The sequence below is a fragment of the Xenopus tropicalis genome, chromosome 5 (genome assembly GCF_000004195.4).
Source record: "Xenopus tropicalis strain Nigerian chromosome 5, UCB_Xtro_10.0, whole genome shotgun sequence".
NCBI classification, from domain to species: Eukaryota; Metazoa; Chordata; class Amphibia; order Anura; family Pipidae; genus Xenopus; species Xenopus tropicalis.
In genome coordinates, this window is record NC_030681.2 from 44,801,605 (window position 1) to 44,817,753 (window position 16,149).

Genomic DNA, 16,149 nt, shown 5'->3' on the forward strand with positions numbered 1-16,149 from the left:
TCTCTGCTTCGTGGTTCCATGCACAGGTTTTCCTTCTTTAATGTTAACAAAAGAGTCATATGTATTTCATCAAAGCTGCTGGCGTTTGTGTTTTCTTTAACAATGAAATCACCTTGAATATTAAGTCCAGTCATAAAGGTATTAAATAGTCCTTCAAAAATATATTACAAACCTCTTAGGGGAAATGTAATGCTTATGGTGGTGCTTATGGCCATACAAACTCCACTTGTTAAAGTGAGATCAGTGGGCTTTATCTTTAACAAAAAATTAAGCTCTTTGTACCTGGAAAAACCTTTACATTTTGATTTCAAAACTATTCTCTGGTCACTAGGGTACAACCCCATAGAATGCAGGTAACTTAAGTTCTAAGCCCTGAATGCTGCAGTACAAAAAAATTTAATTTAAGTAACCAACCACTTTTAAAAAAAATTACACTATTCAGAAATTGGATAGACGTTAGCTGCTCAACAATTAACATTATTTTCTTTACAGTATATATAAAATAACATAATAGGGAGAGGGCACACACCATCAAAACAAAAGATGCCTGGGTGGCGGGTAGGGTAGCCACCATGTAGAGAAACGAAGGATATATTATTTATTTAATTTTTTTTGCAGTAGGTGGTGTAATAGGGGTGTCACCTGTTTGGGCAGCAAAATCAATTTACCTCTGCTAGTAAAAATCTCATGTCTGAAGATAGGGAACAATAAGTTAAGTAAGTCTTCATTTGGGTGTTTCCAGTGTAATTACCCCTTTGCTGGCTCCCATTGATTTGGATGGGCAACTGGAAGTATATGCTATTTTTAGCCTTCCAACACCTAGTTCCAATGGACTGCATTGCACCCATGGTAAGGTGGACATCTAACTAGTCTGCCTGGACCTCCCGAAGAGACAAACATTCGTATTTACCTATTTGGCCCTTTTATTTGTGTGACCACATCTTTCTATGTCTGCCCAGATTAAACCTTTTTAAATCATTGATCTTGCTGTGAGTCTTGTGATAATTCCAGAATTATACAAAATCTTCTTTCAGCCAAATTTTAAATATTTTGATGACACTAAGCCCTGAGTCTTTGTTAAAAACTAGTTCATATATCAGTGAAGAATAAGGTGTTGAAAGTTTCCCCTTCATACAGTAAATAAGAAAAAGGCTGTTTGGCTTTTCCAGTGGGGTATATAAAAGAAGATTGCTTTGAGCTGGAGTTTTATGTGCACGTGGGAAGAAAATCGCCACTCATTTTTCAAATTTGATTTTTTAATCTGTGCCGTAGTTCAGGTTTTATAAGTGAGAACAGATGTACAGCGTTTTATCAGCCCGTGTTTACTTTGTCTCCCCAGTATTTCAGAAATGTACTTAGGAATCTCATATGGAGTGCAGCCAACCGCAACTTTGTAGTATTTATTCCCATCTTTTCGCACTTCATTCTTGTCAGGCTCTACAATTATCTCATCACACCCAGGAATACGAAGAAATAATTAATCTTTCTATCATCAAGCTATTCACTCATTAATTAGCAATGGACACAACAAAGAAACATATTTTTCTGGCACAGTCTTCCAGGTTTATGATGTTTACAGACAAATTCCTACTTTTTACCACAGACCTGCACTAAGCAGTGAGTTGGATGTGAGGGCTTGGCTGTAGACCTGGGCTGAGATTCCAAATAGGCCCTGATATTTCAAGTACATAGAGGCCCAAAAAGTCCCCACCAGACCAATAAATAGTCACTGTCTTTCGCATCTTACAGCAGTCTTCTGACATTTGCCAGAACCAACAAATTTCCTGTCCGGGCCAGTTTGGCAGCTTTATGTAGAATATGTTGACCCCCTCCCAAAAAAATAAAAATAAACCAAAAACCTATAGTAAGGGCTTTAGCCCAGCTGTCTTGAAGAAACCAGAAACTCGTAACAATTTTGAAGCCCCATTCAACAAAACCTGGACTGGATCAATGTTTTACTGGTTACCTGAAGCCCGCTGGCACTGGTAGTTTTTTTTTTTTTTTAATTTCATTTTAGAATCACCGTACCTCATAAGGCTTGTTATGGCTTCTTGATGTAGAGAGGGATATTCTGAGACTATTTGCAATTGGTCTTTTTTAGTTTTTTCATTTTCAGTTCAGGAGCTCTCCAGTTTAAAGTTTCAGCAGCTATTTGGTTGCTATGGTGCATGTTACCTTAGCAACCAGGGAGTGGTTTGGATGAGAGACTGGTATATGAATAGGAGAGGACTTGAATAGAATGTTACAGAAAGTAACAAGAACAATAAAATTGTAGCCTAACAGAACAATAGTTTTTTGCTGCCGGGGTCAGTGACCCCATTTTAAAAACTGCAAAAAGTTGGAAGAAGATGGCAAATAATTAAAAAAACTAAAACAAAAAAATAATGAAGACCAATTGAAAAGCTGCTTAGAATTGACCATTCTATAACATACTGAAAGTTAAGCTGTATGTACTTAAAATGGCAGTAGGGTTTCTTAATGCCCTGGTAGACTTCAATTTTATGAGATGAATTTGTAATAGTGATGCTGCATAAATCCACAGTGTATAAGTAGAGCTTCCTTATACCCTTGTACAGTACCTGCCTAACTATTTGCTTGGGGGGACTGCAAATATTGTGTATAGCGCATTGCATTTATTGAAAACAATGCTGGTTTACTCTTGAAAGATATGTGTGATCTTGTGTTTAATCTAGGTAAGATTTGGAAGTGGACAGGTGAGTGCAAGAAGTCTGTTATGACCATGTTGTGCACAGATAATTAATGTGAAAATGAGGTAAACAGAAAGGAAGCAATGGAAGCTTTTTTTTCAGCCAGCTGTGGGTAGAGAAACAAATGCAAGAATTTGATTGGTTGTTATGGGTTACTGCTCAGAGGCAAATGTGCCCAGTGTTGATAAATAAGCCCCAATGTGTTTTGTCTGACTTCAGGAATTTACTGGGGACAAAAAAATAAAACACTCTCTCTGTACATGTACCTGTGTTCTATTTTGTGACATTCCAGTTACTTACCATAGGAAAAGTACACCTTGAAACTTTGTTTGCCATCATAATTTTATAATCGACAGTAATCTTCAAATGAGCAATAGTGGGCATGTAACAATACACAATGATTTTAATTAATTAAATCCTGTAACCTAGATTGTATAGGTGCTGCAACAATCCTTGTGTAGCCTATAGCAGCCATTGGGAAATGTTTTTTTTCCCTAAAACAAAGTAAATGAAGCCTAAGTGTAACTTTGTTTTTTTTTCTTTTTGTCCAGGGGGTCACTGGTGCGTTGACAGTATTAATGAAAGATGCCATAAAGCCAACCCTGATGCAGACATTAGAGGTACGTTGTCTATCTAACACTTTTTGTAAAAGGAAATTGTACCTCCCAAATTCCTCCTTTCTTAAAGGGCTACTCTACATTTTAGTTAGTTAGTATCTTTGTATCTGGGCATACAAGCTGGTTATTGCTTACCAACATCAGCAGGATCCAAACCTGTTGTGATCTGTGGTGTTGTAATTTAGACTAGTGTTGCAGGTATTCGGTTAGTAACAACCAGTGAACTCCTTGGTTCCTTTTATCCTCATATTTAAAAATTATCAAGGTAGTAGTGGTTTCTTGGGCTTAGTAATTATCAGTATTCTGCCAAACTGTGTGCAGAATTGGCAAACACAAGGGCAGTTAAGTGCTAATCCATGATGGAAGACATTATGCTGGGGATTCTTATATGGGTTCCTGCAGGTAAGTATAGAAGCAGGAAAAGGAATATGATTTGAAAAACAATGCAATAAATAAATATATTTGCAATTTTCGCAGTCTTTTAGCGGTTTTTGTTCTGTGGACCGAATTCCAACAGGACTAAGTTTAAAATAGCACAAATTAGTGTATTTCGCTAGGATTTTTTTTTCCAAGGTGACTTTTAATATTCTCTTATTTTTCAACAGGGGTTTCAGTGAGTCATGTGACAAATTATGATGTGAACCCTTAGTATGACATAACATAAACTTTCTGTTAATGTTTCTGACCCCAGCAGCCAAGGAAAGATTTTTTTTTTTCTCTGCTTATCTTTCTGTTCAGGCCATCTTCTATTCATCTCACATTCTGACATTGAGACTGCTGTCTGGTTTCTAGGATAATTAAGACCTAAGTATCACTGTCTCCATTCCAAGCCTGTGTGCTGCTGAAGAAAATTTTAATAAATTCAGTAGCCATAATGAAGAAATTGAATTTTAAGGTAGATTGCCCTGTATACTGTGTAATTGCAGATGACCCTAGTTAAACATAACGGCAATTTTTTTTTTTTTCAAGCTTTACATTAATTATATGGAAATGTGTAAATGCAGGGCATGGCAGGAGAGCTTAATGAAAAGATATGTTTGAGATTTGTGTGTTGGTGTGTGAGATTCAAGCGTTCTAAGGGGCACTTATGGTGCATCTGTTTGTGACCAGGAAGCAAATTGTAAACAGCCTTGAACACTTTCCGTATTTTTTGTGTACATGACAAAGGGTGTTCTATAAATCTTATATAAATCTTATTTCCCTGCTTATGTTACATATAAAGGTCCTTTTCAAATTAAACCTGAAACCAAAAGTCTAATTTTTTTTTTTTTTTTTCCAATTAAACAAAATGCCTACATGATGACAAAATGCAGATGGCAACGCTTTGTGCTGCTTCTGCATCAGATAATACTTGATGGTGTCTGGAAAACTTTTTTCTGTCATTGAAATGCATTGACTGTTATGTGGATGCAGGAACAAAACACGCAAACTGAATGTATCTGATTAAAATTAAATTACAGCAGTTGGGATCAGATTTTGTAAGGTTCAACAAGAGCTTGTGCTGTTACATGACAAGATTTTGTGGTTCAGGTAGTCTGGCACACATAATCTGGTTAAATCTTTTTTTTTTTTTTTTTTTTTCAAGTTTAGCACTTAGGGTGACAGGTTACCTTTTAAGGTTAATTATCTATTGATAATTTTTGCAGTGTTAAAGAGATACTGACTAGGGATGCACCAAACCCAAACTTTTTTGGTTTTGGCCGAACCCACCCTGAAGTATTCGGCCGAATCTCAATTAACATATGCTAATTAGGATCGGAGGAGGTTAAAAATCGCGCTGTGAAAATTTTTTCCCTGGCCGTTTCACCCTTTGGCCGGGATTCGGTTCGGCCAGAACCAAATCTGGGATTCAGTGCAACCCTAATACAGGTATGGGATCCCTTATCCAGAAACCGCTATCCAGAAAGCTCCGAATTACGGAATGCCCGTCTCCCATAGACTCCATTTTAATCAAATAATTCAGAATTTTAAAACTGATTTCCTTTTTCTCTGTAGTAATAAAACAGTACCTTGTAATTGTGTAATTGATCCCAACTAATATATAATTAATCCTTATTGGATGCAAAACAATCCCATAGGGTTTAATAAATGTTTTATTGATTATTTAGTAGATCCAAATTACGGAGAGACCCCTTATCCAGAATACCCTTGGTCCCGAGCATTCTGGATAATGGGTCCTATACCTGTAGTGACACCAGAAATGAAACCTCTTTTAAATCTATCATAACTTTGTCTTTGCATGCTATTTATAATTTTGCCACAAAAGTATTTGTCCAATGCTTTTACATTACCTAACTGATTACCTAACTTATTCCCCCCCCCCCCCACCAAGTATAAAATACCAACTTGGTAGCATAACTATACAAGTCATGGCTGAAATCAAAAGTAATGTGACCATCAATAAAACAACTTCTGATTTTCCAGAAGAAGTATAAGAAACCAGCAAAGTAGAGAGAATGAGTTTAATATTTATTCAGGGTAATGATATAATGTACTGTAGTCAATATAAAGTAGATTGGAAGTATTTTAAGTATTAAAACAATACCAGTTTTTGTACTTGGGCAAGGTGGAAGAGGCAAAAAAAACCTCTTTTTTGGGAAAATGCATACACTTTAGGAATGATTGGTGCTGACTTTGATGGTACAATATCAAATCACTAAATACTTTCTCAATCTGTACTCACACAAACACAGATGTAGCTTTCATAACACCCAGAGGTAGTATTGCCTGCATTAGTGAGACTATTCCCAGCATTAACTTACTACTCCTACTGGAATATACCTACGTCCCAGGGTCCCAGCAAAACACCATTCCCTCCAACAACTGGGTTAACCAAAAGAGCAAGAGTGCATGGTGCCTACTCTTTTTATAGACTAAGAGAATTCTAACACCCTCTAGTCAGTTACTTCACTTCCAGGAAATATTTTAACCTAGGAATGGGAAACACCATCCCTCCTAATGGTAATACAGGCCCATATATAGCTGGCCAAAACCATCCTGGGGAAACTAACAGAACTGAAGGATGCAAAAACCTTTACAGTTGCACATAGTTGTAAAATGTAAAACAATTTATTAGATTTCTTTTTCTCTACTATAATTGATCATTTAATCTGACCATCAATAAACTGAATCCAAGTATGTGAAACAAAGGGGGAGATTTACTAATCCACAAATCCGAATCCCGAATGGAATGGACTTTTTTTTCGTATTTTTTGCAAATCTTTTCGTCGCCGTTACGATTTTTTGCGAATTGACGTGACTTTTTCGTATTGAGCGCTCGTAAACGGCGGGCAAACCTTTCCGACTTTGCATGATTTTGGAAGCCTCCCATAGGACTCAATGGCACTCTGCAGCTCCAACCTGGCCCAAGGAAAGTCACGATACTGAAGCTTTAATGAATCCGAAACTTTTGTACTCGGTGCGACAGTACGATTATTTCGCGATGGCGATGAAAAATTTGTGACAATTCGCGAATAATTCGCGACGGCGATGGAAAAAATCGCAAAAATACAGGTCATAACGAAAAGAAACGCATTCGGACGCTTTTCGGTCGTTCGTGGATTAGTAAATGTCCCCCTCAGTGTTTAATACCTCCTTGTGAGATTACGGTGTATTGTATATCTCTGGGGGGTTATTTACTTCAGCGGGAAAATTTGCACTACATTAACTAATAGCGAACAATCTTTTTTTTTTTTTTTTGTTTGGTTATTTCTAAATGTATTTTTTTTTTTTTATATAAAAAATGCTGTATCTGTTTAAATACTCTGCACTTCAGGTTCTATCACCTGAAATAAAGTAGCAGAAACTAGCCGGAGAGCTCACTCCTGCTTCATTATTTCAAGAGATAAAAAGAAAAACAAATACTGTTTTTAGTTGCAATATCACTTACAAATTAAGACAATTGAAAATTTGTAATAAATTGTAAAATTGCTTATTATATATGTACATTTTTTTTATTAAAAAACGTTTATGGATGGCAATCCCTTTAAAAACACACAGAGAGACATAAGACCACACACACTCACATTCGCTCTCTCTATCTCTCGCTTACTCACACTATAAATCTTCACATCCACAGGCTGAACGCTTAATTATTTTTGCTTACTATTTTATTTATGAAAGTGGTAAAACCAAAGCTAACATCAAAATAAATGCATTTTCATACAGGGTACTCCGGTGTTTGTTCATGCTGGACCTTTTGCTAACATTGCACATGGCAACTCATCAGTTTTAGCAGACAAAATTGCACTGAAGCTTGTTGGAGAAAATGGCTTTGTAGGTAAGTCTAGTTGCCCTTTGCACTAAAATTCTGGTGCATGTCTGAGTTTTTGTATGTCTTTAAGAAACCTGTGGTGCCTACAATAGTAGGCTAACCACTACATTTTATAACAATTATAATATAAAAAGTTTTCTTTTTTGTTCCCTTTGTGAGAACACAAAAACACACACAGCCAATTTTTACTATTACTTGAGATTCATTACAGTATAGTAATGAGAACCAAACACAAATCATGTAATGTGGAGCTAATCTAATGATTGGTCTCCTGCTGTAAATGCTCAATTTTTGTCAATTTAACCTTCTATTGGGTTGCCACTTCGTAGTGGCAGTTTGAAATTCCATAGATTTCTGTGGGTTTTTTTCCACTGACATCAATGGCAGGTAGCACAAATCACACGCAGAACTGGGACCAAAATTACTCACCATTACCCCAAGCATTGAAGGTACTATATACACCAGTACTTTTTAGTGGTCTCCTTTTGACTTTTATATAAAATATTAAAAACTTGCAGTCTTTTATATATCAAATGTTTACAACAGCATGGCATACTGCCTTTGTCATATAGGCCATATACAAATTCAGCATTTTAGTACTTGTTGACATGCTCCTCTCACCAATATTCTCCCTGAGCTTTGCATTCATGCATGTGTGCACATGTACACAGCATATTTTTCCTACTGGTATTGTAGCATGTATATCTAAAACAAACAAAGCACTCCTTTTCAATCCACAATGGTGGCCAGGCAGATATTCAAATGTGCTCTAAAAAGATAATTTTTGAGAACACTCCCACTGAGGAAGTAGAGGATATGTTGCTTTAGCCACCAAGAAGAATTTGGACACTGGCACCTCACTGCTGAACATGATAGGCTTTAGATGCTTTGCTTCTAGGGTGGGCTATAGAAACAGAGATTTTTTTTAGGATGATAAAATGGATCCTTTGTTCCAAAGCTGATGTTCAGAGATAAAGAAAACATCCCAGGCAGAAGTGAACATGTGGTGTGACTTAGCGTGCCCCTTCCTTCATAACTGGCTAGTCAGAATTTTACTCCATTCCTTGTATCTTGTTTGGGCATGATGTTTGTCAGTCAGTCTTTGAATTCTTTGTTTTTTAGATGTTTCCATTTTATATTTAAATATACAGTATGTAGCATTTTTCTTCATACCTCAGAGTGACATGCATTTATAGTAACATTATATGGGAACTCTGCATTCTCTATGGAAACGTAAGAGCAGGTACAGAAAGGGTTATGCTGGCAGGAATTCTCTGTACTTTACACACCTCATATACTATCCTGTATATCCAAAACAGAATTAATGAGCTTTATTCTAAAGTGCTTGACACCTCCTTCTTAGCTGTACCTTATTATTGTTATCTTTATTGTTATCTTTAGTACTTGTCTTTTTAAAGCTGCCCACTACTTGACATCTTAATGTACATGAGCAGCATGAGATGGAATGTAAAAAACTGTAAAACAAATACTACTTATGTTAAAGATACAGTATAGAAGTATCTAAAAACATTCCGTACATACCTCTCGTTTCTGTTTTTTTTTCTTCTGCGTGGTGCTTTGAACTGCAGGCCCTTCCTTCCTTTCTTGAACCTATCAATGTAATTTTCACGGTTCTTTAAAAAAAATATACTGCCCAGTTATTTTTTAAGGTTGTAGTACTTATCTATAAATAATAATAAAAAAACAACAAAAAACAAATACAAGAGTATTGTAGAAATGATACCTATATTGGCTAACAATAAAAATACATTGCAAGCTTTCGGAGCTCTAAGGCCCCTTCATCAGGCAAAATGATGAAGGGGCCTCAGAGCTCCGAAAGCTTGCAATGTATTTTTATTGTTAGCCAATATAGGTATCATTTCTACAATACTCTTGTATTTGTGTTTTGTTGTTTTTTTATTATTATTTTTGACACTGGCTAACACGGTACTACAATTTTTGTTTTGTGAGTACTTATCTATGAGAGTGTATCTGAATTTTCCTTGTTAACTGATATCAGAGGCTGTGCTTCCCATGGGTTGAGAGAGCACACACCCATTTGAACCTTCCAATACATTATTTTATATTCGTACACATACTTTGTGTATTTGCATTCATTTATTGGTTCCAAATGGCAAGTTTTAAAAATGTTCTTGATATTTAAATAATTTGCACAATTATTTGATTTCACTTGAAATCACTGGAGTAAAATTTGCTTAGTTGCAGACTGAAAATACTTTGCCACCTTTGGGAATGGCAGCAGGGTAAAACATATATGAATCAACCAATGTAGTTATATGCAGTCAGGTTATTCATATGTTTTACCCATCATGTCCGAATGGATAGATTTTTTTGCCACGGGTGACAAAGTGCTTGTGTGTGTTACCATTTAGAGTTGCCACTTGCCAGGTATTTTACCAGCCTAACTGGTAAAACACCCACCAGGGCTGCTTCAAGCGTTACAAATTTACTGTTGGTGTACAGTAGTTGCCGGTAAACTTGTAATATAATTAAATTTACCCCCTGGCCTGCCCACCCAAGCCCTCAACCCGCCCCAATCCTACTTTGTCCCTTTTACAATCTCCCCTGGGTCCATCCTTTAGCTCTTGATCGTGCTGTAGCCTTGCCCATGCCTCCGTCTTGTCATGGCTCATTCCCTGATGGTTAGCTGGTAAAAGAAATTTTAAAATTTGACAACCCTAGTTACTAACTTTTTATTATTGATAATACTGCTGCAAAGATAAATACTGCTTTCTAAATCTTCAATTGAAATGGCATTGATGTGTTAAAGTGCATAATGCAGTGTACTCCAGAATTTTACATGTCATGTGTCTTTGGAAGCGCTTCTTTTTGTGTAATAAAAAATCTTTCAAGCCCTATGTTTTCAGTGCTTCGTTATTGAATATGAAGGAAATGAGCACTTAATAGATTATTTTGCTTGGGTAAAATACCTTTATTAGCATTGTTATTCATACTGCTCTCTAATAAAGGATATTGTATGGAACATGTGGAACTTATTTGCAGGGTAAAAATGTGATTTTTATCTTCAGCAAGTTGGGTCCAGCGCGGATATCATTACATACACTGGGAAGGTCATTCAGAGTTCATAACATAGAGCAGCATTAAGCAGGAAAATGAGGCCACTATACTGTCGTGTTTATTGGGGAGGAAGCGCAACCTATAGCGGCACCATTGCAAAGTTGCCATTGTTTTGGGACTGTGATGTGTGTGTCATGTGGAGATTTCTTTGTAAAACAGGACATTTATGACCAGGGTTCCTATTGTGCCCTTTGTGAGCAACACTTGAAGAAAATAGATCACTTTGCCTGTTGATAGACATAGGTGAACAATGATACATGTTTCTTACAATTGTAGACATTGCACCACCATTTTGTGATGTTCTGGGTGTCACTGTCACTGATCACCTGACAGGAAAAAAAAAAGCAACACCTTTGTCTATCATTGAATCCTAGCATGTATGCATGCTCTTGGCTAGTGTGTGGGCACAGTGCCTCATACAACCCCATTTTCAGAAAAGTTGAGACACTACTGTGTAAAATGTAAATTAAAAGTGAATGCAAATCATTTAAGCACTATATTTTGCTGCAAACGGCATAAGACAACATATTAAATTTTTGAACTAAGAAATGTTGTTTTATGAAAAGTATATGCTTATTTTGAATTAGATGCCAGCAACACATTTAAAAAAAAAAAAAAAAAACTTATAGGGAACATTAATGACAAGACATCATTTTATGGTCTGTTTCTCTGTACAGGATTTGTGAGAGGTCGGGGTGTGGCCATACCCAGAAGACAGTTTTTGGTTATGGCACAGTTATCTAGTCATTTTCATGTTGTTTATGTTGTATGGTGATTACACATTACATTAATGTCACTGACCGGAGGACATTGGGGCAAGTTACTAAAAATAAAAATCTCCTACTGTACAATAGATCCTGTAAAACAGCATCCATTCACATGTTGCATACAGATGAATATAACAAGAGGAAGCAACTATAAAAACATACATTGCTCTTGTTCTATTGCCAATGAAATTATGTCTGTATCTGTGCTATTACACTAGAGGCTTATAAAGCATAATTAGCTGAGATTTCCATGTCCCTTTCATGTCTTCCATATTTTTGTTTTCCCAGAGGTCAGACTATGTGCATGAAACACTACATTACACTCCTAAATACAGACGTATTGGTACAAAAAAACCTGTATAATGCAGATAGGTCTAGGGGTATCTATTTTTTGTGACCTTGTTACCATCGCTTCCTTCATTTAGGAGGTAGGTAGTGCTGCAAGCCACTGCTTAGGCCTGACATTGTTCTGAGCAACTTTGATGCAGTTATATGGAGCTGTCTTGTATTCTTGTCACGCGAGGGATTATTTCCAAGATGGTAACAGTAGTGATTCATGAAGCAAGTCTTCTGCACAGAATGTTACTACAAAACTTCATTTTGCTCAAGCATGCCATCCTCCTCCATTTTCCTTTATCTTTCTGCTAAGTGGAGTTCCAGAAGGCACTTGCAGTGGGTGTTTTTTTTTCCCTTTTAAGTCTAGATCGTATGATGCAGCAATTTAATTATCTTTATTGGAAACTATTTAGTACATTTACATTTGTAAATCACAGGATTTAAGTTTTATATTGCATGGAGCCCACATTGCTGTGCAGAAGAGAATGTTATATATTGTAATACAATTATGGTTTGTTTCCTGGTTTTATATCAACAATGTATACATCAGTCTTTGTATATATAGTGCACATGTTGTAGATGCAGTATTAGACCAAGCCAATACAATGGGTGGGGGAGAGGTGAGTTTATATATTTTTACATACATTGTGTTCCTATATTACGTATTTCTTTTTTGATTATGATTTGTAGTAGAGTTGTCTGGATCAGGTGGAATCACCACTGGGTACAGTGTAGAAGAGCATTTTACATGTAGGAAGGCATACAGACATTTCTAAATGAAGGCTGCCTTTTTTTTTTTTTTTTTTTTTTTTTTTTACATGTCATATGTAATTTTACAGGCAATGACATACGTTTGTACTTTTACAAATGTACAAATAAGTTTCATGCAGGATGCTGCAACTTTGCAGAACAATTTGACAGAATTAGAAAACTGGGCAGCATTTGCTAATGTACAGTATATTAAATACATGAGCGTATCCATATATTTGTTCCCTATGTTAAGAAAATGTAACGGCACTTCTAGAAAATTTATGGTGAGAACCACTGATGTCCTGTGTGTCCTTTTACCACTAAGTTTACAAACTTATGAATTTCTAAGCAAATCACATTCAACTAGCTGGGTCCTATTGACATCACAATTGATGACATTTAGAGGCCTAGCAGTGAACTAATTTCTACCAACTATTTAGCAACAATATGGGTGTACAGAGATTGGGCTCAAAACAGAGAATCTCTGCTAAATAGCATTGTAGTACAGGTATGGGATTTATGATCTGGAAAGCTTGGAGCTTGGGGTTTTGCGGAAAAGTCCACATGGTAGATTCCACATAAGGTCATCAAGAATAACAGGGCTAAGATCCTATGGGACTTCCACACGGAGTGGCAGGTAGTGGCACACCAACCGGGCACCATGGAAGTAGATAAGAACCAGAAGACGGTTATGAGAGATGTAGCAGTGCCAAGTGACGGCAATATCAAAAAGGAGTATGAGAATACCAAGGCCTGAAAAAGTAACTAGAAAGGATGTGTAAAGTGAAGACCAACGTAGTCCCAGCAGTGGTAGGAGCATTTGGGGCTGTCACTCCTAAGCTGGGAGAGTGGCTCCAGCAGATTATAAGTAATTTATTTGCTTCAGATAAGTAAGTTAGTCAATGTAACCATGTGGTTAAACAGCTGATGAACTGTACATTCTTTACTTGTACATCACATAGGGCTATTTTTAATGAATAACAATGACCATTTTAGAAATATGAAAACATCTCTAGTTCTTCCTTAATTGGTTGAGCATTTAATTATGTTACTTAATAGGTCTTATGTGCCAATTGTAAGATACGCTTTTTGTCTCCCAGAAAACCAGCATTATTGTATGTACCACAGCTTGGCCTCCGTTTCTCACGACAGTTGTAATTTAGCATGTTTTTTTTTGTACTGGAACTGCAGGAAATCTGACAGTTTCCTAGTTGATTTTGCTTATTAACCATAACTATATAATTCCTCTATACTGGCTGTGATTTCCAGGCATACAGGAAATTCTGAGTGACACTGCAAGTGTTTTTGTGTTTTTTGTGTTTTATTTTCTTTTTTGGCAGCAAGATATTTCTTTCACATAATTTAATTCTTGTTGGAGGGTAGGGTTAAAGTTGACAGGGAAAAAAGATTATTGGGAAAAAAATTGTCTGCATTGAAGTGCTTCTCCACTATCACCTCATCTTTCTAAGCCCAGTCTTATTCTTCATTCTTCTCAGTTTTTCATTCCTTATATGCAATCAATAACTAAATCATGTCACTTTAACCTAAGGGATATTTCCAAAATATGTTTTTTTTGGCAAGACACCAAAATTCTGGTTCACTCTTTTCACATTGACTACTGTAACTCTTTATTATTGGTCTTCCCCTACAGACACTTGTCACCCTTTACTGTTCACAATAAAGGCTGCTGCCAGGCTGATACACCTTAGCAACCACTACTCATTTTCCATGTTACTCTGGTACCTTTCAGGATAAAATGTTAATAAACTACCCTGACCATAAAAACAGTATCCAGTGCTCATCCTCCCTACATCTCTGAACTTATCTCTCAAGTACTTGCCATGCTTGTTACTCTTCTACTGATCTCAACACCACATTCAGTACCTCTACCCATACTGCACCATCTCCATTGTACATCTCCCCATTTCACACGACTCGCACCCAATTTTCCTTTTAGGTTTAACCTCTATTGAGCAGTATGTGAAATGTTTATTCTGTATACACTTCTGCAGAATATGTTGGTGCTTTACAAATAATGCTATATTTTCTTTTGAGTAATAACAAGCAAGGAGATGGTTGGCTGTGTGTGGTTATCTTATGTAATACTGTTATAATAAGACATGCCATATGCCTGAAAAGAAAGGAGATTTTTTTATACATGCATCATACAATTTATAAAGCCTTGCAGGACCTTTGACTAGTCATTATAATAACTTTTAATTGGCACAAAGTTGATTGGGTGAAGATTCTTCACAACTGTGTGCATTTTCATCAAATTTTAGATGGGGCCTTTGTATTTAATGCCAGTTTGTGGAACGTTTTTGGAGTTGTCATGAAATTAACCAGATGACTTCTATCAAAGCATATTGTCAAAAACTAGTTTTTTGTTTTAACGTGTACAAACATATCGCAATCTGGTATCTATCATCATTCTCAAAGGTGTAAATAGTAAAATTCCCATTAAGAGTGTATGATTCTTCGTAATGTTTATTGGATTCCAAATTTACCACACATTGTTGTGTTAATTCTAGATCTAATCTACTAAAATGTTGGAAATAAATACTTTGACATTTTGTGTGCTTATATTACAGTTAAGTAGTCCAAATAACTTTCTTTTAAATTAACTATATTATCCTTTATATAATTTTGTTTAGCTTTTAATTTAATGCTGACTTTTTTTTTTTTGCAGTTGTAGGAAATATTTTATCTGAGCTGTCTAAATTCTTTATTACCAAAAAGCCCAAAACATACAGTTTTATTCAGACCAGTACATGATTTTGGTAGGGAAAAGGATGAAAATCTGGAAAAAGCACCATTTGAAATGCAAAAGACAAAAAAAGTGGAAATGCAAATTTTGTGTGAAATATTTATTTAACCAAATATTGTAACAACATTAGCCAGTAGTAATACATTAACCCCAAAGGGCAAAAGGAAAGGGCAGAGCCAGAATTATATATAGGTGGGATTTACAAAGCACAGTTTGGTTGCAGAGTGCTAAGGAGAAAGGTGGGTCATGGAGAGAGAAGATAAGTTTTCTGGAACATTATGATTTCCTCAGTGTCACTTTGTACTTCAGACAAGACACTGGGGATATAGAATTGGTTAATCACGCAAAGTAGGAACGTTTTTTTTATTTATTTATTTTTTTGAAAGGGCCAAGCTGTGATCATTTATCAGTTATGAGCTCCCGTAGCAGAGTTTAAAGGCTTCCAAGAGTTTGAGTTCTTTTCCTGAGTTGCAGAAGGTGCAGCTGCACATGGAATGTTTTGTTTACATTAAAGGACTAAATGGCAGTGAACAGTCCCATTTCCATTTCCTTTTACATTGTTCAGAAGTAGAAAACTGAAGAGCCATGTCATCAAGCTGATCCCAGTGTATATCTTAATCCAAAATGCAAACATGTTTCGGTGATATTGACAGGACAGCTGGCCAAATATGGTAAAACAACACCGCAATAAATTACTTGTATCTCGTGTTGCCCATTGAGATTGGCAGTTAACATTCTTTCAAATATACATCCCCTTGAAACTCTACAAAGCAGTGTTGCCTCTTTTCCTCCTTTTTTTTTATTGGAGGCTTTTTGAAACAAGAGTAATAAA

The 16,149-nt window shown here is 36.2% G+C and overlaps 1 protein-coding gene across 1 annotated transcript in view; it reads left to right on the forward strand.

Moving 5' to 3' along the window:
* The window catches only part of mthfd1l (methylenetetrahydrofolate dehydrogenase (NADP+ dependent) 1 like), a 129,372-nt gene that overhangs the window by 46,007 nt on the left and 67,216 nt on the right, over nt 1-16,149 (forward strand). The window contains 2 exon segments of the mRNA NM_001126699.1: nt 3,260-3,328; nt 7,493-7,604. Coding sequence (NP_001120171.1) covers nt 3,260-3,328; nt 7,493-7,604 — 181 coding nt within the window.